At 39.1% G+C, this 24,478-nt stretch overlaps 1 protein-coding gene across 4 annotated transcripts in view; it reads right to left on the reverse strand.

The window, feature by feature from the left end:
- CAAP1 (caspase activity and apoptosis inhibitor 1) overlaps positions 1-19,091 on the reverse strand; it is an 86,209-nt gene extending 67,118 nt beyond the window's left edge. The window contains exons 1-6 of one of the 4 annotated variants that reach the window (XM_072921801.1): positions 18,852-19,091; positions 17,701-17,901; positions 16,096-16,180; positions 15,421-15,496; positions 7,736-7,809; positions 92-3,340 (exon numbers count right to left, since the gene is read on the reverse strand). In XM_072921801.1, coding sequence (XP_072777902.1) covers positions 2,997-3,340; positions 7,736-7,809; positions 15,421-15,496; positions 16,096-16,180; positions 17,701-17,901; positions 18,852-18,983 — 912 coding nt within the window. In that variant the 5' untranslated portion in view covers positions 18,984-19,091 and the 3' untranslated portion in view covers positions 92-2,996. Of the gene's footprint in view, positions 1-91; positions 3,341-7,735; positions 7,810-15,420; positions 15,497-16,095; positions 16,181-17,700; positions 17,902-18,658; positions 18,684-18,851 lie in introns of those variants that run through there. The other 3 variants (XM_072921802.1, XM_072921800.1, XM_072921799.1) reach the window with 3 other exon arrangements.
- Positions 19,092-24,478: the final 5,387 nt, after the last annotated feature.

The raw sequence follows: 24,478 nt of genomic DNA on the forward strand, positions 1-24,478 counted from the left end.
TACATCACCTACACAGATTATCTGACTCCCTGTTTTTTCAATTATATTTAAAAACAACCTGTATTTATTTAAAAAATAACAAATACAGTAATTTCAAGCAGCAAAGAACACATTTTATAACAAAGCTTAAAGTCTCTTAGGCAAAATACTTTTAAAAGCAAATACAATATTTGAAAAGGGTGTTACAAGGGGAACTAATTCTTTTCTATAGTAATTTTTGTGATTCACCTCTCAAAGCTGGCATCTTGAAATCTATTTATTATTCTTTATGAAATCACCATAGCAGCAAATCCTCCAGACAGAGATAAATACTTTTGACTCTCTGGAGTCATACCTTTATTCCTCTAGTACACACACAATCAACCCTCCTCCTCCTCAAAAGATCTTTTTCATGCTGACCAACACCCAGTGTTTAATATCTGTCTCCTGACAAAATGGTTGATAAAAACCCAGTAACACTATTTTAACATTTCATGAATAATTCAATATACTTTACATACAAATTGCCTCTTCTTCTAAATGAAATAATAAAATTATTTTTCACTGAAAGATCACAGACATATTTAAAAGTGAAAAACAAAACAGCTGTATAATAAATATTTTAACTACACTGGATTTTTTTATCTCTTCAGTGATACAAATCAATGCAAGAACACATGGAATTTAGCTGATCTGTTTTTAACCTAAGCAGCAACAGTACAATATCCTAAAAATTACCATTATGTAACCAATCAAATAAGGTCTCTCACATGATTTTTTTTTTTATTTTTTGTAAACAGCTTAATTGAATTTTCTTGGAATACTTCTCATCTTTTAATTTTGAATTTAATTAGGCTATAATTACAAATCTTCTCTGTCATATGCATAGTAAGCCATAGTAATCTCTGTCACACTACATGCTAAAGTTAGCATTTGCAGCTTCTTGCTACAGAGCTTGAAATAATAATCTTTCACAGTTCAACATGCTATAAAACAAACTTTTAAGGGTGACCTGAGAAACCAGCAGAAAAACAATAAATACCATACACCTCCACAAAGTAGTCAGTAGAAGGCAATTACACTCTAGTTTATTGTTACTTCCACCAGTATTTTTGTGTTGCCAAGGAACTGAAATGTGTTGTTTTGCAACATCACTGAATAAACTTCATACATGTGGCTTCTTCTGGTGATGCAGGAAATGCCCTTGCAAGCAAGTTTTCAGACTTCCACAGCAAGCAAGGTTAGGTACTCCGTGCTTTAATGACCTAAGTACAGCAGCACTAACGTGTTTCTTTGAAATCTAACACAGCTCCACCAGCCTATGACTTTGTATAAGAAAAGACAGCACATCTAAGTTTTGCCAGCTGTCCTTTTCTGATTACTTCTTTAGTTTCTCTGGATTCAAATAAAACAAGTTCACCAAACAGCTAAATTAAATTGACCAAAGACAACATCCATAGATTTGGAGACAGTAGTTACATTTTGAATTGTGTGTATATATTTTCACTTACAACCTCAATTTGCTACAAAATAATAGAAAAAATGTTGATGTGGATAGCACAAGAGTCAGGTACACTTTACCCTGGGTCACTGACATCACTTAGTAGAAGCACACTGTAATTTTATCAAGTTGTATTTAATGAAGGTTTATTATCAAATTTACACTGCACTAACATTTTGCAATAACGTTGTTTGTAGAGGAAATCAATCATACTTAAGAAATATACAAGAAGCTTGCTACATAAAAGGGTTTAAAAGGAAACTAGAAAAAAAGAAAGGGAATAAAGAGAAGGAAGAAAAGGGATAAAATGGAAGAATAAAAAGAAAATTATAAACCTTAAAAGAATCCAAGACATAGTATCTGAATAGACTAAGGTTTGCAGTAGTATTACACAATAGTAGGGAAATTATGTCTGCTACTGTTGCAAAGCATGTAACTGGCTTTCTAAGTAACAATGAAGAAAAATTAATGAATAAAAATAGATAATACATTATTTTACTTAACAAAGAATACAATAGTAAGCTTCATACCTTTAAAGAAAAAAATTGATGTCTGCATGTGTAAACAAACACACAAATATTTTAATATGTTTTGATTAGCAGCCAGAGAGAAAACCAGCAGTAGTTCTAAAAAAATTTAAATTTTAATTGTTGTAAGATATTATAGCATGAAAATTAATTCTAGAATTCAATTTATTTATAAAGAAATATCTTGAAATGGATAAAAATAGAATTTATATTTTAAAACCTCATAAATAAATTAAATGCCTCTTCTAAAGGAGCATACTGAAATTAGGTGGATTTTCCTACTTTCAGGGGACATGAAATGACTGTATCAATTGAATGTTGAAAGCTCAAGGTCTTCTGAACTGTTTGATTTACTAAATATTATGCCAAATATTCAAAAGAAAAGCTTTCCAGTTAGGAAGAAACTCTGCTTTCTTCAGTTATAATACAAAAGATAAGAGTGGAGAAAAGTGACAAAACTACATGGCAGTAAAATAAAATCTGCTCTGTTTCTTTCAGGCACTTTCATAACTCTGAAAATAACATGTTCAACTGTTTATTTGAAAGGTAAAAATCCTTCCGTTTAGGAATTCAAATTTTAAAAAACTGAGTATGCTTTTACAGAAAGCATCACATTTTAGAGTACCTACGTTATGAGATTTAAGCAGTCTCAAATGTCTTCCTATCCTAACCATTCAATAATTCTAAGTTTCTACAGCAACCCTTCTGGAAGGCACCAGGTACCTGGCACAGCTCCATATGTGGTGTGGCTCCTGGTGGTGGTGACCCAGCATAAGGACATCTCATCTCAAGGAAGCATCAACCACTGTTTGTGCATGTCATGGAAGTAGCGCACTAAAGGCAACAAAACAACTGAACCACACAGGTCAGGATACACAACACAATCTGAATGAGGAATGTCACATCCAACCCAAACATACTGTAGCACTGAAGAGAACAGACATATCACCTTGTTCTAAACAAATAGTGAAAACAAAATCTGAACAGTCTCAAGAATGTTTCTTTACATCACCAGCTTTCATCAGAGCCTTAATAGCCCTGGCCCTCATCTCGAGTTCCAGAAGCTCCAGCTGTTGTGCTGACGGCTGAACATCTTCTGATGGAGGAACAACTAAGGTTGCTGCTTTGGGCTCCTTTGGGCTGGACTCTGCCAACCCCAGAATCTCATTCACACTCTTCTCAATGTCCTTCTGAAGGTCATCTATCTGGCCAGCTCCACTCCTGACAGTGCTCCCTTGCACATCTGGACCATCCTCTTCATTGCATGGGCCTTCTATGTCACTATCATATGCATCTGCATTTATGCTGAGGACATCACTATCTTCTCCCTTACCTGTAACACAAATATAACTATCACAGAGTTGCCTAACATAATTGTTTTTACCTCAACTTACAAAATCACTTCTGCTTAAAGCATTACTCTGCAAATTAAGAGAGTGAAAAGAAATCTAGAAAAAATCTGTATGATAACCAAGTCCTTTGTCTCCTCCAACTTTTAAAGCTAATTTATACAAGTGTTAATGCATCTTTATGCCATTCTAAAGGAACATGCAGTATAGCAAAGCAGCAGTACCAGAAAAATTTATTCCCTTCTGTGAAGTCATATACCTATTTTCCTAATTAAATTGTCATAAAATCTTATATTAAAGAAAGCTTTTGCAGTGCAAAACTGATTTTCATTTACCTCTTAAGTAAACCAAATTTTCAGAATGCAACTTCAAAAATTACACTCAACTATGTTATGTATTTTAAGAGGAGTGGGACTTTTGAGAGACACAAGACTAAAAATTAATAAAAACTCTACTTATCATGCAACTACTCAGAATTTATCATTAGTCTTCCAGATGTATTTAACTCCATGTAAAAACATGGAGGAATTTAAGACTTTGGTTTGTAATTGTGGTTGAAAGTTGGAGTGTATTTTTAAAAACATAATTAGAAGAGGCAGCTCAATAAAATAAAAGCAAAGCTCTAACAGAACCTAACTAACTGTTCTCTCAATTTCGCTACACCAAGACTTCCTTTTGACACAGGCCTCCCAAATTCATGCTCTTTCAACAGCTTTTGTAAATGTGGAAATTTACAGCAGGGTTGGCTCCAGCTTAAATGAATAATGCGTATTCAGGTGATGGGTAAAGGTACTGATTACACAGACTTTATAATTTTATTACTTTTGGTAACACCATTTTTACCACTTGCACAGGAAAAACAAGGCTTTAGAAAAATGTTATTCCTTTTTTTTAACATTTTAAATGCTTTATGGTACCTGTATGCACTTGGTATTGAGACATGAAAAGTGTCCAAAAACCTTAGACAGATCTATTTGTCTTGGGGTTTACAACACTCCTCCTATCCTGAGGGTGTGGGGAAAAAAAAGAAAATCAATACTCACTACTGCAAAACCTATGAATGCGATTTTTCTACTTAAAAAAGCAAAAAGGGGGAGGAAAGGAAGATCAAAACAGCTCAAAATGGTTTTATGAACAATAGTAATATTTTAAAACATTAGAGTTTTGTTTATTTAGCATTGAAAATATTTTGTACTCAAGTTACTTACTCATGATCACTCAGTATCAGCCTATGACTGTCACAGCATTTAAGTTCAGATTTAAGAATTTTGCACACTCACCCTGAGAATGCACTCACATACACAGCTAAGGTATGTGGCATGCCAAAAATTCCAAACTAAGTTAACAGGAAAGCAAAGTCAGCTCATGGAAACATATGTTAAGACATATAAAAGAAGTTTACAGATCACTTCACTTTTTTTTTAAAGCCAAATAAATCACAATTTTGAAATAATAAAATCTGAAAGCTTAAAAAGTAAACCAAAACTTTTCCTCACAGCAGTGTGTATAAAAACTACTCATGAGATATACATACAAGAGTTTTCTTTGATCTTAAGTAGTTTTGGCCTGTTCCTAATGTAATAGTAACTTCAAGATTAATATTTCAGTTTCATATGCAGTTTCCTCTATTTCCTATACAATTCAATCATATTTGAACAGTATCTTTTTAACTTTACCTTGCAAGCCACAATGTACATGAAAGATCAGAATGGGAAACAACAGGATTAAGAAATGGTAGTTTTTGTGTCTTTCTTCACAGTATCAGTCAGTATTTACCTAACATGCTGGTCAACCAAGCAGCATTCCCATGGATCAAAAAATCAGCTGCATTACCGGATCACAGTTCAAAGTCTGAACTTAGTATCTGAGCCTGATCATCCTAATTTACTGATTTACTGCCTAATTTACTGCCAAAGTTAAACTGACCTGTACTGAGTCTGGCTGGGATAGAGTTAATTTTCTTCACAGCAGACTACATGATGCTGGCATGTTGATAATACGCAATGCTTACACAGCCTCAGGGCTTTCTCTGTTTCTCACTCTGACCCCACAGAGAGTAAACAGGGAGGCTAGGAGGGACGAAGAGCCAGGAAAGCTGAGCCAAATGGACCTAAGGGATATGCTCCACCATGCAACACTGGCATCTGCCTTTTCAAGTAACTGTCATGCATGCTGAGCCTCGGCTTTCCAGGAAGTGGCTAAAATTCTGGCTGCCAATGGGAGGTTGTAACTAAGTCTCTGATTTTTGCTTTGTTTCAATGTAAAGCTCTTGCTTCCCTTACTGAAGAAACTTTACATTGATTCCTAAGTTGTCCTCATTTTCTTTTGCTGATTGTCACCTTTATCCCACTGGGGGACAAGCAATTGAGGGGTTGGTATGTGCCTACTGCTGGCTGGGGTCAGCCCACCATAGGAATCCTTTTGGAATCAACTGGTCACATTAAGGAGGACAAAATATTAAGCTGTAGAGTTGTGGTTGCATTGTATATCCCCTCATGGTTTGTCCCTCCATATCCCCTCTTTGTACCTGTTTGGTTCATCCCAGCTTTCCCATCAGTACCTGTATGTCCATCAAACCCCAACCCATCCCCCTGTCTCCCCCCAGGTGACGTGTCCATCACCTGCTGACCACTCCCCTTTGTCCAGACCCTTCTAGCAGGGTCACCAGGTACCTGGACCCTGGCTGGGACCCCTCCTTCACCCCCTCCTCAGTGGTCACTCTGAGGCCTTGCCCCAGAGAGCCACTCCCATGTCCTTCCCCCACTGGCTGGTCAGGTTTTCCCCACCCCCTATATCTGGCTGCTCTGGGCGGGGACACTCTCTCTCTTGCTCTGGATGCCCTTCGAGGTCAGATGTGGCCTGGGATCACTCCAGGCCTTCATTAAACTTTGGAACTAATCCTGAGGGAGAGCGCCTCTTTCCTTTGCTTGTGGGACCAGATCGTCTTTGGACTCACAGGGGAGCTTCTCCAAGCCCCCCGGGATTCAAGGAGAAGTTCCTCCCCTCTGCCCGCCTCACCCCACTGCCCAGCTGGCCGGGCCCCACTGGGGATTTATTCCCATGGATTCGAGGGGGAGACGCAGCATTAGGTCATTCATGTCTGTCCCAGACTTAGTAAGATGGGAAGCTGGACAGAACAACACTGGGTTCTGTTTAGAAATTAGAACCTCCAAAACTCTGGAATTCAGTGCTCATTCGGGCTTTTTAGCCTACACATGTTTAATGAGCTAATAGGCTTTATTTCCCTCTTTTGCACCTGTGTTTTTACAGTAATAATGATAATGGCTGGCATTTGTCATTATCTTATTCATTTTGGTAACTTTTACTTTTTCCTTCATCTACAGTTGCAAAATTCATTTCAGCACACTTAATTCCATTTCTAAATTTTAATTTTATCCACTTTGGCTTATTCTCTCATTTTCTCTTCTTTTTCCCACAGCTTCTCAGGCTGCAGTGAAGGAGCACGACTGCAGTTATACTTTCTAATATATACAATATTCTCAAAAGTCCTTAAAAGCTAACATCATGAGTGGAGCCACTGTTATAGCCCAAAGCCATCATGATGCTCTGGTTGATAAAGTCATAAGAAACAACGATATCAATCTTGCAGTAACCATCAATTCCCTTTGATAACACAGAAGTGGAAGAAATCTGCAGGAAATCTGTCAGTTCTAAGGTTCCTCCAAAAGTACAACAAGCAACATTCAAAGGATTATTCACAGTCACAGCAACTCACACCCAAGAGTTTTAATGCTCTTATTATGTATGACTCTTTCCTTTCTGATTTAACTCTTCTCACTAATTCAGAAAAGAAACACGTTTCAAAAGTCATTCTAAGAGACATCTTTTAGACAACATTCTGAATTGTGAAATAGCAGTTGCAATAAGTAAATAAAGTTAGATCTTTTCAGAAGAGAAATGTAGCTTAGAAGAATCTGCAACATTCTTTGACTGGAAAAGCTATTTCTGCTCTTTCTGCTTAGAGTCAGTAAAAATGAAAATAAACAGACTGAGACAGAAACACCTATAGTTCTAGTGCTTCATGCACAAACTAATATTGGCAATTGATGTATGTGCTGATTTAATGACTGGAATAAAACAAATACTACTGCAGGCTAAAAAAACCATTTTCTTGTATAGCAACTACAAATGCGCACCAATAACTTAAAAGCCTTTGCATTTTCTACCCTGCCAATCACTGTAGTACTTGAACATCTCATAAGCTGTGGTTTTTGCATTTAAGAAGAGAAAGTACAACTGACAAAATACTCTTTCTCAATGTATGTTCATTCTATGTTCACAAGAGAGCTGTCAGCTACCTGGAATTAGTCACTGGCCAATATCGAGAACACAAAATTTCAGCTTTCTCTATTACATACCTTGTTTTGATTCCTGGCCTTCCACTTTGCTGTCTTCTCTAAGAAAAGAAGTTGAGTCTATACAGTTGTCCTGTCTGAAAAAAAATTAAGAACACATTTTAATCACCATAATTTAAAATTTAACAGAACATATTTTTTAGAAACTAAAAAAATTATCAGATGGTAGGCCAATAAGCTGGGTATGGTAGGAATAAGGGCAGAAGGAATACAGAGAGCTAATCTGAGCACTCAAAAGTAAACTTTTTTTGTTTTGCCTTGTGACACACAAGGATAAGGCAGTAATTTCCACTGCATCCTTGCCTTTAGAGTAACAATCCTCAATGGCTATAACTGAGGAATCACAGCTGAGCAGTTACAAAGGAAACGCTCCTCATATTAGGAGCTTTTCTGAAAAACTCAAAAAAAAATTGTCACATAATTAAATAGTTTGGAAAACAGTAATTTCTGCTGCACTCAAGTACTATTTACTGTCTTATTTTGAAAGTAAAAAATTATTTTCATGAAATTATCATCAGACCATCACCAACCTCTTCTAAACTAGCATCTTCATGCTTCATAAAGGGATACCATTTAAACTGTTCACAACTCCGCTATTACAGTGTATTCAGTATGCGCATTTCTCTATTTCTCCTCTTTAAAGACTTCTACCCTTGATGTGTAGGGTTTCAACTCTTTACACAAGTATAAGGAAGAGACACTTCAGTGGAAGGTTAATTTCCTTCATGTACTTCACACATACTAGTTACACGAATTGTGAAAATAAGGTAAAACATCCAGGAAGGGCACAGGTGGAATGATTCAGAATCACTGGAAGAGTTCAGCTGCCACATCCAGTGAGAATTTTGACAACAGAATTACCAAATTTCTAGACTGTTAGTGTGTCATTGGCTTCATCTGTATTAATATGGAATCAATGCACCTCTCCTGGCCATGGGAGTTTAACAACATTATAAAAAGAAAGCAGTATTTTGGTGTCACAGATGTAATTAATGACTAACAACTTGTTTCTCAGTAATGGCCTTTAGGGCTTTCCTGAAAGTGAACACATATCTATCTTCCTCATGCTGTACAAGTTGGGGTTTTTCCCATGTGCCCAATGGTTTTATCAGGAGGAGGAAGACTATAATATTTCTAGAAATCGTGGTATGAGAGGCAGTTATTTTCATTTCTGTTTCCTTTTCTGAAGTGGCAAAGGCTACATCAACAGACTCTCATTTTTTCTCCCATTTTTTTTAGCCACTGGAACATAAATGTGTAAAGTATCGTGCAATAACTCATTAAGGACAATCAACAGGTCAATATACTTGCCTAGCAAAGCCCTGGACGTGGACACCAGTCTGTTCTGCCTATCTATTGAGCCACATGGCTACACTAACTCCTTTTCCAAACAAGATGAGAATAATCTAAATACACCCACACACATATGCCAGCAACTGCAAAGGGGACCACAGCTCAGAAGGGCCTACTGTGCTGCCAGAAATCAGACAGAATGAAAAATGTATACCTTCTCCGGGATTTTCAGCATCATGCAGCTGTAAGTAGATGCTTGTAATGCACCAGCAAACCTCAAGCAAGCCTAGACAACAAGCAGGATGCAAAGTCTGGGACTAAGGTATAAAATACACTGTAAAATCAGAGGCGAAATTCCAAAAATAGATTAGGTTCTGCAAGTAGGCAAATTGAGGGACAGTAATAGAGCACTAGATACCCCAGAGATGAACATTATCAGCTACTGGGGACAATCACAGGCCTACACCTGCCATCAGAGAGGCCTGCATGCACAAAGAGGTCTGAGCAGCAACAGCAACAAGGATGCAACCTTGTGGGCTTCTATGCAAGCAGACAGGGAGAGATGTGGATTTCAGACCAGCTACTGGTCAGCAGAAGTGGATAGAACCACCTGGGTTTTTGGCTTTTTTTTTTTTTTTTCCCAAAGTAACCCCTAAAAATTTGTTATATTTGGTTACTTAACTCTTGAACAAAATTAAGTTGTGATGTACCCTGATCATCACTAGATGCAGGATGATCAAAGAGCAGAAGCAGTTTAGGCTGCCCCTGACCCATCCTCTTTCACACACATACTTCACCATTTTGAACTCAGTAGTCATGTCTGCACTGGACAGCAAAGTGTCATTTGAAAAATCCTGATCTGGCACCAGTAGTATCCAGACAGTAGACTTCACAACTCTGGTATCACCTTGATGTCTGATGAGGAATTGTAATCATCTCGTTGAGAGAAAACAAAGTGACTGCTATAGTTCATTGGCTGTGAAATTATCCACAACCATTTTAACAGTCGTGTAAAAAGAAATTACCAACTTTAAAAAAAAAATTACACATTGAAACTTGTAAAGTTTCCTCCTGATGCCTTGACTTCAACAATAATTACAGCAAGCCCACATTCCTTTAGAGACTGCCTACTGTCAGGAAAAGAATTTTTAGGACGCAGAAGTACTTTTACAGCATGTTTTACTCTCTCAGAACAGATTGGATTGGACTGCATTGCTGGTGAACCTTCATGACTTCGTTTCATAGGCAAGCATTTTGCACTATCTACTGGCCCAATAGATGCATTTTAAATTCACTTTTCAGTTTGGCTTTTAATTTATTAGCCTTGTTTTATCTGTTTGCTAGTGAAAAACATTTTTTTCCCTAATTATCTGTATTGTGGTATACATCTAAGAAAGAGTGGTCTTCAAACAACGGGAGCCAAAGATAGGTTATTCAAAATTATGGGACTTTAAGCACATTTAATACTCTCTTTTTTCATGCTATGCTAGTAAGTGACAATAGTAATTTGGAGTTTCTCCCTTTTGTCAGCCTTTATATTTCTCCCTCAAGAAGAATGGCAATTAAGTTCAAAGTAAATCTTCCAAGCAATAAACTCAGCATTTTTAATTTATTATTTTAAACAGAACAAGATTTTCACAGTATGATCTTTTCAGCAGAAAGAAGCTAACTACAGGTTCTATTTGCTAACAAACATTGTAAACTTAAATTTACCTTATTTTATGTAGGGCATGCATTTCATGTTGGTATGTACCACGCCAGTGTAATCCCTAACTGGGCTCACACAAATAGTTTCTGTACACAATTTGCTACAGGAATTTGTAGAGTTCTCAAAGCATCTGGTTTTGAAGGAGATTTGGTACCCAAGTCCAGTAGATTATGCAAAGTGAGGTAAAAACACAGTAAAGGTTAGGAAAAGGAGTACTGGAAGAGAAGCAGATGGCTAAGATTAAGACAGTAGCTCTCCAATACTGGTGGCAGGGACACCAGGTTTCACTGGGTCACTGGGGTTGGAGACCAGAAGGAAAAGTATAATTCACCTAAATCTCCAGTGAGACTTGAGATCAAGACCTCTGTTATTTTTGACATGATGTACTTTCCTGAATTAAAATTTGCCTTTGCACTTAGTTCCAGGCCTAAAAACCATTTCCAGAAGTCACAAGTCCTTGAAAGCGTCCTGCAAATTTTTGTTCCAAGGTTAGTTTTCAGTGACAAATGAGAACTAAAATAACTAACAAGCATTAAGTAGCAATTTAAAAAACAAAAGGGAAGAAAGTTCTTAAAAAGTATTGCTTCTCAAGAAAGGTATCTCAAAAGACAGGTGTTCATCAAATAGTTTAATGAGCTATGCAAAGTCCATCAGCCCTGTTACAGGTAATGTTTGAGGACATCACAAGAACAGAAGGCAGTGAAGCAAATTAGCCAAATGCTGATGTATCTGTTCAGTGAAGCATGTAGCTGGTTGTTACAGCGACTCCAAATGCTGAAAATAACCAAACTGTCTTACACGGGTAAACATCAGATGGCAATTGTATGTTTGTGAACAGCCCAGTAGCCAGGAGCACAACACATTGTAACAAGACAAAACTTTGAACTGCTAACCTTTCCAAAAGAAAACAAGCCAAAACTGCACTTTTGACTGCAAAGTAGTAAAATGCCTATAAATTCTTCAAAGATCAAATATTAAGCTGCAGATTTTCACTCAGTGAAAAAAATAAGCCAAATATGATTTTGAAGGCAAAAGATCATTTACTCAGACCCATATGAACATTGATCATTATAATGACATTAGAATGCTTGTTCTTTTAATAATGATTTACTACTACAGCATGTAACTTAGTTTCACTTGTTTTGCTGGGGGATATTTGAAGAATCAATCCAGGTAAAAGAAAAGAAATAGCTCAAAAACATGCTAATGCTTCTTTAACACAATGAAGAATACCTACTTGGTTTTTGCAAGACATTGTCTGGCTCCTGTCAATTAAATATCTGATGTTTAGTTAGAAGCTTTGCATACAGTAATTCTCTCAGTTTAACAGTATTCTACTGCACACAGTAACACAGAAACAGCCACAAAAATCTGAGAACTGTAAGTTTAAAAACCTATACAGAGCTCACAAAAACCAAAATTTACCTATTGCAACAGTATTTTCCAGTCACTGGCAAATATAGACCCTGCTTTTTCAGTTCTTCTGCATGGTTATTGCAGGATTTCTAATGCATCACATAAACCAAGCTGGTGATAAAATAAAATAGCAAAGGTTTTACATGCTAATGTAAGCATGTGAAGCTTTTACATGGTTGAAATTTAAGAAAAGCCTCACAACTTTCACTTCCGGTAACAGAATGAGGATATGTGCAAAAACCAAAAAAGGAAGATTCAATTTACAATTAGATGCAATACTATCTAAAAGCTTTACATAAAGATCTGAATTTTGCGTATTTCCTGTACCTGGAGAAACTTAGCTTAATCCCTGCTACTTTTAGCTGGTTCAGACAGGAAACAGCTCTCTAGAGACTGAGAGTCATTTGTTTTTTAATTTGAAATTTCTCTAGATGTATTGATTCAAGCTTTCTGGATTTCAGTTGATATATGCAGATTGCTAAAGGTATGTTTGTTGAATTTATTTTCTTCAAAGGACAATAATGAAAGAAACAAAGGGATGTTTCCAATCAGTTAAAACACTTTTGATTTGAGTACAACTTGCTACTCACTTTTTCCCTTTCCACATTTACATTTCCATGAAAACAATCAACACAAGTCAGATTTAAAACAAATAAGTTATAACAGAATGCAGGAAAAAGAAGTAATTTATATGAAAGCCACAAGCCATGAAGATAACCTAGGAAGAACTAACAGTTATTATATAAATAGAAAAACTGCCTTTTTTGTTATGAAAGACTTTTTTATTCCCAGAGCAAACAAATTTACCTACTTAAATCCAGATTAAATTATAATTAATGATTGCAAACAATGCTTGTTTTAGCAATGCAGTTTTCACTTCTTTTTCACACTTGCACCTTAAGCCTCTCTAGTAGCTGACTTGTTGCTGAAACACAGTTTTCTGAAGTTTTGAAAACTTGCATTTATAATTATTTACACACAGGTTATAAAGAAGCTGACCCAAGGCCTAAAGATTAAACGACTCAGTAAAAAGGGCTTGTGACTGTTTACAGTTGTAAAAGTATATTGATCTACTCACTGAGCACTGGACTTCAAGATTAACATAAAACCTTAATTCTTCTCATTTTCTCCTATTCCTTTACTTTTCTATCATCCAAACAGCTGAATTGTGGAGCCAAGGTTCTCAGATGGCACCCACCGATGCAGAAAGCTATTTTTGAAAGGGAGAAGAAAATCCCCAATTCCTAAAACATCCAGTTTGCCTGCCCAGCTAGGAGAGGTCTGAAACCCCAAACTATCAGGTTACAGACACAAGAACAAGGGGCATCTCAACCACTGTTTGTCAAAGGAAGCAATTTGCTCTGCAACTATGAACAACATCTCTCAGTTTCTTTTACCTTTTTTAAACACAATTTCTTCTTGATTTACTGTCAGTTACTGAAACCTTCCTAACTGGCATGGGAAAATAGGTTAAGTGTCTTCAGATATCCACTAGCTAAAAAATGGTAAATTCTTATTTTTCTTACTTTGTAGTTTTATTCATTAATTTCCTCTTTTTAGATTTTCACCAGCTCAAATAATTCCCATATAAGAAAGAATTTATGCAATCTACTGTATCAAAGGATCGTAAATACATATAGCAACAGTAGCTTTGAAACATCTTGCAGACACAGAACAACCTTACTGAAATCCAGCAGCACTACTTCTGCCGTACATCTTAGAGATAAAGAATATTTCACATATTTTGCAATAGTAAATAGCTTGTGAGTTAGGCCTCAAACAAAAACCCAAAACAACACATAATTTCTCAGGGAATCAAAAAACTTGCGTATTTATATTATTATTTAGCCAGCAAGTCTGTCTTCTTATTCTATTTAGAAGTTCACTGGCAAATTATCAATCACTTAACAGAGACTACTCCACATAAAGAGACACAATATTTAGGGTGTTTTCTAGTTTTAAAATTTTTCTATCAGAGGAGCGCCAGAGGAGCGCAATGTCCAAATTAAGAAAACTAGTTTTTAAAGCTGACTAATGACGACCCATTCACAGATCACACAGGCAACAAATAGCACAGTGGGATACATTAACAATGGGCTCCAAATGGAACCTTAGAGGAAATAGTGTCAAAGGGTATTAAAACTGTATCACAAGGAAAAGAATGAAACATAACTTCATATTCACTCCAACTCTAGTATATTTGTATGTTGAGAAGTCATCAAAGAAAATTCTGTGATAACTTCATAAGCTGTTTTGAATCAAAGACGGGATCAGAAACCAGGTCTCTGATAAAGAAAAATACTGACCAGAATGTGAAAGTTGAATTAATGTTACTACCTTTCCCATCCATTTGTTCTTATTTAGGAGGTTTATTTAAACAAACCAAACCAGCTGCTAGGAGGTTACTTTAATCTGCTCATCTCTGGTGCATTGTCTTGTACTGTCTCAGAGGTTTATTAAGTGCATCCTGAATCTGTGGACCAGCTGTAATCAGGTCAGTAGTGAAAACATAAAAGCTTGTTAGACTTCTAGAAACAAGTTAGCCTCACTAAATTTGATGCATTGTGCATGAATAACTAGTAACTGTGTTTTTCCCTTCACTACTTCCATAGAAACTATTAAACAGGTAAACTCCTCACAAAGAAATGGTCCTTAAAAAACAGAGAAGCATTTTAAGAAAAGGTTAAGAAGTGCTGTCTTTTACAAAACTGCCAGATGCCAAGATAAGAGCAAGAAACCAGAAGCCTCTGTTCTTGAAACTCTACATTCTGTAGCACTCCTTATACAGAGTGCATTAAACAGGTGAGTGTCAGTGCTGCTTCAGCTGGGGCAGGAATGAAGGACTAGAATGAAAAGTTGAAACAGAAGAGCTAAATCTCAGCTGAACTGAAAGTACACTTAAGCAATTCACTGAACTAAGTGGGAGAGGCTTATTGCTTTAATTCACACAAGGACAGTTAACCTATATCACACCACTTCTGTAGCAGGACGGAAGTGTGAAAGTTTAATTACCACAACTCAGCTGATAGGTGTTATGCCACTATGAACCCAGTTATGTGCTCAAGACACACTTAGTGTCACAAAGTGACAAAGTCATGTCTGTATTTTTGGGGCTTGCTAGTAGTCACAGTTCATTGTCATTCAACTAGAGTAATTAATTAAGGATATAGGAACTGGGTCTTTCAACTATATATTTCATCATTCCTCATGAAAAATCTCTGAATTGTTCAGTCTCCTTAGATTAAGTTTAAGTGTTTTGTCTTTTACTCACTGACTGACTGAATCACCTCCAGTCTTGTCTCCTCCATCTGCCTCCTCGTCAGTATCAGAATCAGCTCCAATTTTGCCTAGATATACACAGTTTCAAACATGAAAATTTAGGAAAGTAATATAATTAATACTACATAATTAGGTTTACTCTTAATTATTAATTCTATTGCAAGCAGCAGAAGAGGATTTTTCCCAGTTAAAGCAGAAGTTCTAAAATTAGACTTAGTCAAAACCAAAATCTTATTTGTGAGTCTTCTGTTAGCTACACATACATTTATACTGGATTACAAAAAATCTGATTAGCTATTCTTAGTACAATACTATGGGTGGTAAAAATAAAGTACGGAATTAACAGCAAGATACTCTGGACCACTCAGACTCAAAGAGTTTTCCTTTGTTGACAGGACAGCAATATGCTTACAAGTAAGTTCTATATTCCTTAAATATCAATTACACGTTCAAAAATGACGCAAAAAGCTAGAATGTCATATCCTTAATCAAAGTACATGAACTGTGTGTCTTGGTGGAACTGAGGGATTATGTACACACTAATATATACTTATTAGTGCATGTCTGTATATATACATACATATTTAAGTAGCACCAAAGAGTGCAAATGGGGTTGAGGCAGACTATTCTCTGGTGTACAGTGAAGTCTTAAAAGTTTCACTCATACCTTCAAGAATCTTCAACAGTTTTTTTTCAGATAACAGCTCCAACTGCTCCATGCAAAGTCTTTTGATTTCATCCATGGAACAGTTCTAAGAAGACAGATAAAACAAACCACAGGCTACTAAAAATTTCTGAGAAGACAGTAATTGAAAATGTAATGTCTAACTATAATGAAGAGTTAACTTGGATTAAAGCCTCTCCCAAATTTTGATCTGCATTGATGCAACTGATGTAGAAAACAAGGTGTTTCAGTTATGACAAGAAATAGCATATGTGTGGGTTTTGTCTGAAAAATTAAGCAATATACACTATCAGTTACCTGACCTATGGCTTGGAGTTTTTACTGCAGCTGCAACACTGAGCACCAGAAACACCAGAACACATGTCTGAAGCATGGAACAGCAAACAACTGCAGACCTAGTTATTCCTAGTTTTTCATCACTAGGGGGAAGCTGAGTTATGTAATTAAGCTTACGAAGATCAGAGGCGACTGTTGAATCCAAGTCCACAAACTGGAGAAAATAATGCTATTGACAACACACCAACAGATGTGTATCACAACACAAAATAAAGGAAGTATATAAACTGCAATCCACTTCTCATGCTCAGTACATACCATACATTTTATTGGTATTCCAGTTACTTTCACATCACATACCTTTTGGTGACATTTGGTAATTTCAAATGTCACCAAATTTTCAAATGAGCTGTGATACCATGTACAAATACCAAAATTAGGACCTGCTAAAGAGGTTGTAACGCTTACAGTCATATTGTAAGTTTGGTTCTACACAATGAGGCAATTTCCCTACAAACTCAGTAATGTCTTCCTTCCTGCTTCTCAAACTCATTTTCTTCTGCCAGAGATGAGAAATGGATGAGTCTATGTGCAATTTACCATGTGTTTAAAATGAAGAAGTCCTGTCTCACTTACATTAATAATACAATTCATTAAGATAAAAATTCAAGATAAAAAATTTACAACTACTAACAAGCATTATACAGATGACATTTCATTGGCAGAGTCTCCTTCTGTACAGGCTGCTAGCCTAATTTATTTTTACTAAGTCCTATTGTTCACAAGACTCAACAAGCGTATGTACTAAGCCAGTAAAACTGCAGCTTTAGTCCAGAGAAGTTAAAGCTTCGGAAGCTGTTTATGAAGAATGGGCTTTATTTTCTCATCTCAGATGTTACTTTAATACCATACAAAGAAAATCAGTTGCCACAAGCAGAAATCAGTATTTTATTTACAAATCAGCATATTAATTAGTGAACAACACAACTGTATTTACTCCTCATAACCATGAAAATGCATTTAACTAACCAGTATAGAGGGACAGTCTAAAGCTACACATGAAGTTTAGAAACTGCTGTGCAGCAGCAAAAGGCATACCCTAGAATAACTACAGCAAATCTTTAAGAAGTCTGACTTCCAGACATATGACTGGGAGTCAACTTAAGATAGGTACTTGACTTGAAAGAAATTTGAGAAATATACAGGCAGCTGTTAAAATATAAATACATTAGGCTGGAAAGATAAGTATCCTTTGTTAAGCAAGGATTCAAGATTATGGTAAGTATATAAATGGTAAGTGTATTTCAGTACCTTTAAAGTATCAGGCAGCATCTTCTGTAGTTTCTTCTCCCCTATGACGCAGAAACACTGTTGAAGCATTTCCTTTTTGTCCCCAATGTAGAAACTGACAGGTTTGAGTGACACAGTGAGATCTAGTCCTCCTTCCTCTATATCACTTGTTTGTTCAGCCTCTTCCAGTTTTCCTCCAGAGAGTTCATTGCATTTTGTTTCCTAAAATCAAGGACGGCATTTTCTAGTGAACTAGAGAAGACAGAAAATTATAGCTTCACCTGTGCTTGCAAAATAATTTTCCCTTCATAGATGCAAGGTATATTTAGTGTGGACTTCTCAAGTCCCAGTGTTTCATATTGCAAGGTAACTGCACTACTGAAGTTACATATTTTATTACTGAAAACATTCTTATGCTAGGAAATTTTTTAAAGCATCAGGAAGTGAAAAGTATTCATAAATATTAACTGGAAAATATTATCTGCAAATACTTAGCTGGTGCTTACACAAGAAAGCGTGCTTTAACGCAGAAGAAATCCATCTGATTAGCTGAGCAATTAAATCATAAAGCTCATAATTTACAGCTATCCTGCTAAAACAGAAATTGGCATACAATCCCCTGTGTGGCAGTCTTCAAAGAATTAAAATGGGCTTTGAAATAGAAAATACATCCTCCATATATCAGCGGAGGACATCTAGAATAGAAAACTAATTTTAAAAAACCAAACAAAAACAAACAAAAACCCAAAACCAAACCACTAGCCAGAAATATATTTTGTCAGCCTCAGAATTCACTTAGGTGTGCAACTCACAACCATTTTTTGCACACCAACACATTATTGAGAAGACTAACAATGCCACAAGTATGAGAACCACGACTGGGGCTACCCGAGCTTGTACGCCACATCTCTTACACCTGGAAAACACAGACCGGTGTTCTCGGGATGCACACCAGGGCTCGGCCGGCCCCCGCCGGTACCTGCGCCTGTGCTGCCCATCTTCGCGCCGCCCGCCCAGCCGCTCCCTGCAGCCGCACACCGACCAGCGCGACTGAACCCGGCCCTTCCTGCAGCCAGCAGGCCTCCTGCGGCCAGGACGCGGGATCAGGACGCGCCTAGGAAGGCAAGAGGCGGCACCGCAGCGGCCAAACCCCGCGACTCCGCCCGTGCTACCTCCAGGGCACCGTGGCTGGACTCGGTGCTCCGCCGTTTCCTATCGCTGCCGTCTGGCCCCGCAGCTCCCTCCGGGCAGCAGGAACGCGAGCAGCGCCGCTTCTTCTCCTTCGAAGACTTCCTACCCGGCATGGCCGCGCCGCGCGCACACCCCACGCCGCCACACGGGCGCCGCTTCCGGCGGGACTCGTGGGCAGCGCCCCCTGCTGGCCCCGCGCTGCGGCCTCCGGCGGGGCCGCGCCCAAGGCTCGAGATGGGTGCCTCGTGAATGTACGGTGGGATGCCTTGGGGATAGCCAGGCTAGAGTAAAACTGCAGCCACGCGTAGACACGCCACCAGTTTACACATATATCGGTGATCTAGGGTCTAGAAAACACATCCTACGAGGAGCAGCTGAGGGAGCTGGGTTGTTTAGTCTCAGAAGAGGAGGCTCAGGGCTGACCACATTGCTCTCTAAAACTCCCTGAAAAAGGGGTGTAGTGAGGTGGGGATCGGTGTCTCCTGCCGGGCCTGCAGTAAGAGGACAAGAGGAAATGGTCTTAATCTGAGACATGAGAGTTTCAGATTAGATATTGGAAAAAAAAGAAATTATCACTGTCGGAGTAGTCAGGCATTAGAATAAGTGTCCCTGATGTTGGAGTTACCATCCCTGGAGGTGCTCAGACATGTCTGGACCTGTTGCTGGTGATGTGGTTTAATGGTTCAATGGTTACAGTGATAATGCTGGGTGGATGGTGGACTTGATGATTACTTAAAATTCTCTTCCAACACTGATGATTCTATGATGATTCCACAGTTCTATCCTCTGTAACTACTGTTTAATTCTGGTCTTTTCCCTGATTTTCAACCTGTTTAAATGCTGCAAGGACCTGCATATGCCTTCCTTGGCAGCTGTTTGGTATTGCAAATAACTTTGGAACAACAATAACTTTTTCCATTGTAATCAAGAGGGTCTATGCCTTTATTAATGTTCAGCTCTTTATTAAAAAGTCAGCTCGGCAGGAGGCTCGACATGGAGCTCGCCTTTGCTGTTGCAGCTTTGTCGGAATCTGTGGGTATTGATGATTCAGAGATTGTAGAAAGTCTCTGTCTTTCTGCCCCATTGCCAAAGAAGAAGCCATAATTCGTCTGTACTGTTTTCAAGGTTGTTTATTCTTGCTTATCTATAACATGTTCTGCTGCCCTGCCACAGGTCTGTCCTGCTGGGCAGCGTGCAGGGCTCTGCCCCCAGTGGGATGTTACAAACATTATACACCAGAAACTACGTGCGCTATATTTACAATAATGTGCCAATATCTATCATCTACGTTGAACAGTGTGTCCCCAGCCTAAACCAATAGAAAAATGCCAACACTACAGTGAAACATGGAGGGCATGAAGAAGGAGGAAAAGGACAAGACACACGCAATTTCCTCCATCTTGTCCCCTCTGAACCCCTGATCTAGAAACCTAAAATTTTACTTTTGCACCCATGCCACACTTAATTATTACTCTTATCAAACACTCAGAGCTTGTAATTCATCCTGTAAGACTGAAAAATCTTTTCCATGTACAGAGATCAGAGACAGTGCCTCTCGGGGCTCTGTACCAGGGCAGACAGAGGGAAGCCCTGGATTCCCACATAGCTTTTCCCCTTCCCCAGGAGCCAAACATGCAGAGTCTGTCCCTGGAGTCTCCATGGCACGCTGGTAGCTGGAGGTGAAGAGGTGTGCAGTCTGTTGCTGAAGTCCCAGCAGACCATCCTCTCTCCTTTCCTCCTGGCACACTGGTAGCCGAAGGGTGGGGGGATGAGCAGAGCCTGCTGCTGAAGGTCAGCAGCAGCTACCCCTCTCTTTCCCTCCTGGTAACACCAGGAAGTGCATGTTCTTTCGTGCCTGCTTCCCACAGCCCAGTCCAGTCTGGTACTCTGTAGGTTATGGTGACAGGTCAGACACAGACGAGAGATGTGGTTCCCTTTTCCCCAACCAGCACACCCATCCAGCCGTTTAGGTGTGTTTAGGTAGTTAGCTGGGGGGGGGGGGGGGGGGGAAAGGTGATTCCCAGGAGCAATTAGCTAATTAACATTTCTATGTCAATACTTAGTTCGAGCCAAGTGTCCCAGCCAGGCTGTTTTCTCCATAACATCCATGATACTTAATGAGTACTGGAGAAGTTTTTTCATGGGTGCAAATAATTAGGAATTGTAGCAGAGAAGACTGTTTAAGGCAGGTGACTGCTTGTGCAATTCACTAAGATACTGATCAGCTATCTGCCACCAACAAGATTAGTTACAGAAGGAACTCAGTCTTATTATCCTAAAGAGGTTAGTCAAAATTAAAGACTAGGTTATACAAATTGTCCATAATTATGCAGAAAGAATTTGTATTAAAAATCTCTCTTACTGTGCAAAGATTTTCTTCTTCATTTAATAAAACAGAATGCCTGTTCTTTTTTGTCTGCTTTCTTTCCCAGATTCAAACATGTTGCCATCCAGTTTGTCCATACTGGGTTGGATCTTCAAATGGGACTTACTAGCCCATGGAGGTAGAGGTCTGCTGAATGCAAATTGTACAAAACTAGTGGTATCAAAACTGCTGTGGACAGATGATACATATTTGTATAGGTTGACACTGTTTTCAAAAGGGTTAGAATTTACTAAGTACCGTAAGCTGTTTTTTTGCAGCAAGCCTGAGTCCATACAGATGCAGATAGTATCAGAGTTAATCCTGATTCGTCTATGTTTTTAAGATTACCTGGATTGCTGGGAAAAGATGCTCATATTTATGTAGAGTACTGTTTGCACTGTATATCCCCTCTCTGTATGTTTGCTTCATCCCAGTTTTCCCATCAGTACCTGCATGTCCATCAAACCCCAACCCATCCCCCTGTCTCCTCCCCGGTGATGTGTCCATCATCTGCTGACCACTCCCCTTTGTCCAGACCCTTCTCCCAGGGTCACCAGGTACCTGGACCCTGGCTGGGACCCCTCCCCCACCCCCTCCTCAGTGGTCACTCTGAGGCCTTGCCCCCAGAGAGCCACTCCCATGTCCTTCCCCCATTGGCTGTTTGGGTTTCCCCGCCCCCTATATCTGGCCGGTCTGGGCGGGGACATGCCCTCTCGCTCAGACCTCCTTTAAAGTGACATTGAACTTGGGAACTGACCCTGAAGGGAGAGCACCTCTTTCTTCGCTTGTGGGACTAGCTCGTCTTTGGACTCACGTGGGGCTTCTCCAGGCCCTCCGGGATCCCAGGAGAAGCCCTTCCTTCTGCCCGCCTCACCCCAACTGCCCAGCTGGCCGGGCTCCACTGGGAACACCCGTGGATTTGAGGGAGAGACGCAGCATATTTACCATCAGCCAATATCTGCATACTCTGAAGGTGGCAGTTAATGTAATTAGGAAACACTGAGGAGGGGGTCTAAATTTGGGAAGAAAATGGGATCCCTTGAACAACTCTAAGGAAAATAAAAAGTTTAGCAGTGTATGCTTAGGCAATTAATCTGTTTTAAACAAATGCAGAATACAGAATACAGAAGCTAACTGGGCTGTTGATAAAGAGATTTGTACCAATATTCGAATTTATGTACTCACAGGCTTCAAATTCTGCTGTCAAAAAGAGGTAGTTCATACTTTAAACTACTTTTTAATCTGTTTTGTACAGACCAACAGTGGTGTCATGAATATTCCAAGTTTATCTTTGCAACTGGAAAATGTAGAAACAAAATTCCCACCAAATTTAAAACCTCAATCTCTACAGGGAATAGGCATCAAAAAACCACTGGAAGAAAAGGACATCTGAAAACACCCAGATACTCTTCAGGCTGTCAACAGCTGCATAGAGAATCTTGGTGCCAAACATTTAATTTCAATCTATTTAGTACACATTTTGAAAAGATGGGAAACATCTACTGTTCCTAGACTTTGGATTTGTTGATGGTTTAAGGAGAAAGAGACAAAAATATGCAAGTGCTCATAGTATACAGTAATGGATCACATTCAGCTAAGAAGCTTAACTAAGTATTTTTAGGCAAAATACTTCACAGGATTGAAACCAGCAGGTTATAACATTTCCTAAAGGATCTGGAGTTGCCTCTATAGTACTGATCCTATGGTAAGACTCCTCGTGTAGATTATTATAGCATATTAAATTATAAAAAAGTCACTGCATCCAATTATTCATGCATGTATAGCTCAGTGTACAGTGCTTTTAATGAAATAGGTTTGCAGACTGAAGTTAGTCTATTTCTGGCTAAAGCCTGAACTTGACTGAGTAATTAATGTTGCTTAATTAGGTCCTGATATGAGCAAGGTGCAGCATAATAACAGACATTAAAGAAACCTTGTGATGGATTTATGTTACTGTAGTCTTCTTCTGTCTTGGAAAGTACAGCAGTTGGTGCTGACATAAGTCCATTTTGACTCCTTATTTAGTTCCTTAGCATGGCATTTTATACTTGTCCTGAGTTTTGGCCTAAGTAGATCCTAAGTTTTTCCACTTCATAAAACCCAAGCCATGCCTAACAGCAATGCTTTAACATGAGATGCTACTGTCTGCTGTTGGCTATTCTTTCTAAAAGCTTCCTTTTTATCTCAGAAAAAGATGCCACAAGAATTGTATCATCTACTGAGAGACTTTGAATTCTTAGCAAAAGACACAGCTTCTCTTCAAGGGGCTGTTGAAATCTCTCAAACATACTTCAACTGTTTTCCTGATAAATGAAATCAGGAGCCTTTAGTACACAGATCAACTTAGTCAAAACGTACTACTGTAGATAATAAGCCAGCTCCCAGTTGTGTGTCAGGCATATACTTATTTTCGGTGGCCTCTGGTCTCAAAAGATTGTACCCTGTTGCTATCGCGCTGGTGTGGTAGTGTGGAGGAAGGGATTTAGAAAGGCCTTGGGAATTGGAAACTGAGGAAAAGATACATTTAGGTATGAGGAAAAGATACATTTATGTATGCCCCATTGTTTCAGGAAAGTTTTGCTTCAGCATCTTTATGTAAATCCCCTTCTCCCCACCCCTGAGCAGTTCCCATTGGACCTGACCCCTGGGGTGGTTCTGATGGGCCCATGCTGAACACTGTCTCTATTGTTTAGACCTTATCTCTTAATTTTGCTGTATAAAACTGTATCTGGGCAGTAGCCCAGGGTCTTTTGTCCCTGCAACTGTTCAGGCAATACAATCTCTCTGGACTGCACACAACTGACCTCTCTTCGTCTCTTTATCTCGACTCCTTGCGGCGACCGAGGCGCACCGCTGCTCGGACCGTGCTAACCCAGCCGCTGCCTGGTGAGCCCAGTGCAGCGGGACCGCGGCAAACCCCGGTTCCCTGAGGGGACAGCTAGCCGGAGGGGTCCTGGGGGGCCGGGGAGGGACGGGGGACAGCCGCAAGTGACCCCCGAAAGCCGCAAGTGGCGCACCAACGTGAGGCATTGCACTGGTTCGAGCGAACGTGCCGCGGCCGCCGCGGGCAGTTCACCGGTTGGGAGCTTTTCTGGACACTTTGCGATCTGTGTCGCCGCGAGCGACAGAGCGGCGAGCGGTGCGAAAAAACCGCCACGCAGGCTGTCAGCTCCGCGGGGAGAAGCTCTCGGACCCACTGGTGGCGTGGGCACTCGCCCTTCCACACAGCCCGGCAGGACTGCC

Source organism: Taeniopygia guttata, chromosome Z, assembly GCF_048771995.1.
Source record: "Taeniopygia guttata chromosome Z, bTaeGut7.mat, whole genome shotgun sequence".
Lineage (NCBI taxonomy): Eukaryota > Metazoa > Chordata > Aves > Passeriformes > Estrildidae > Taeniopygia > Taeniopygia guttata.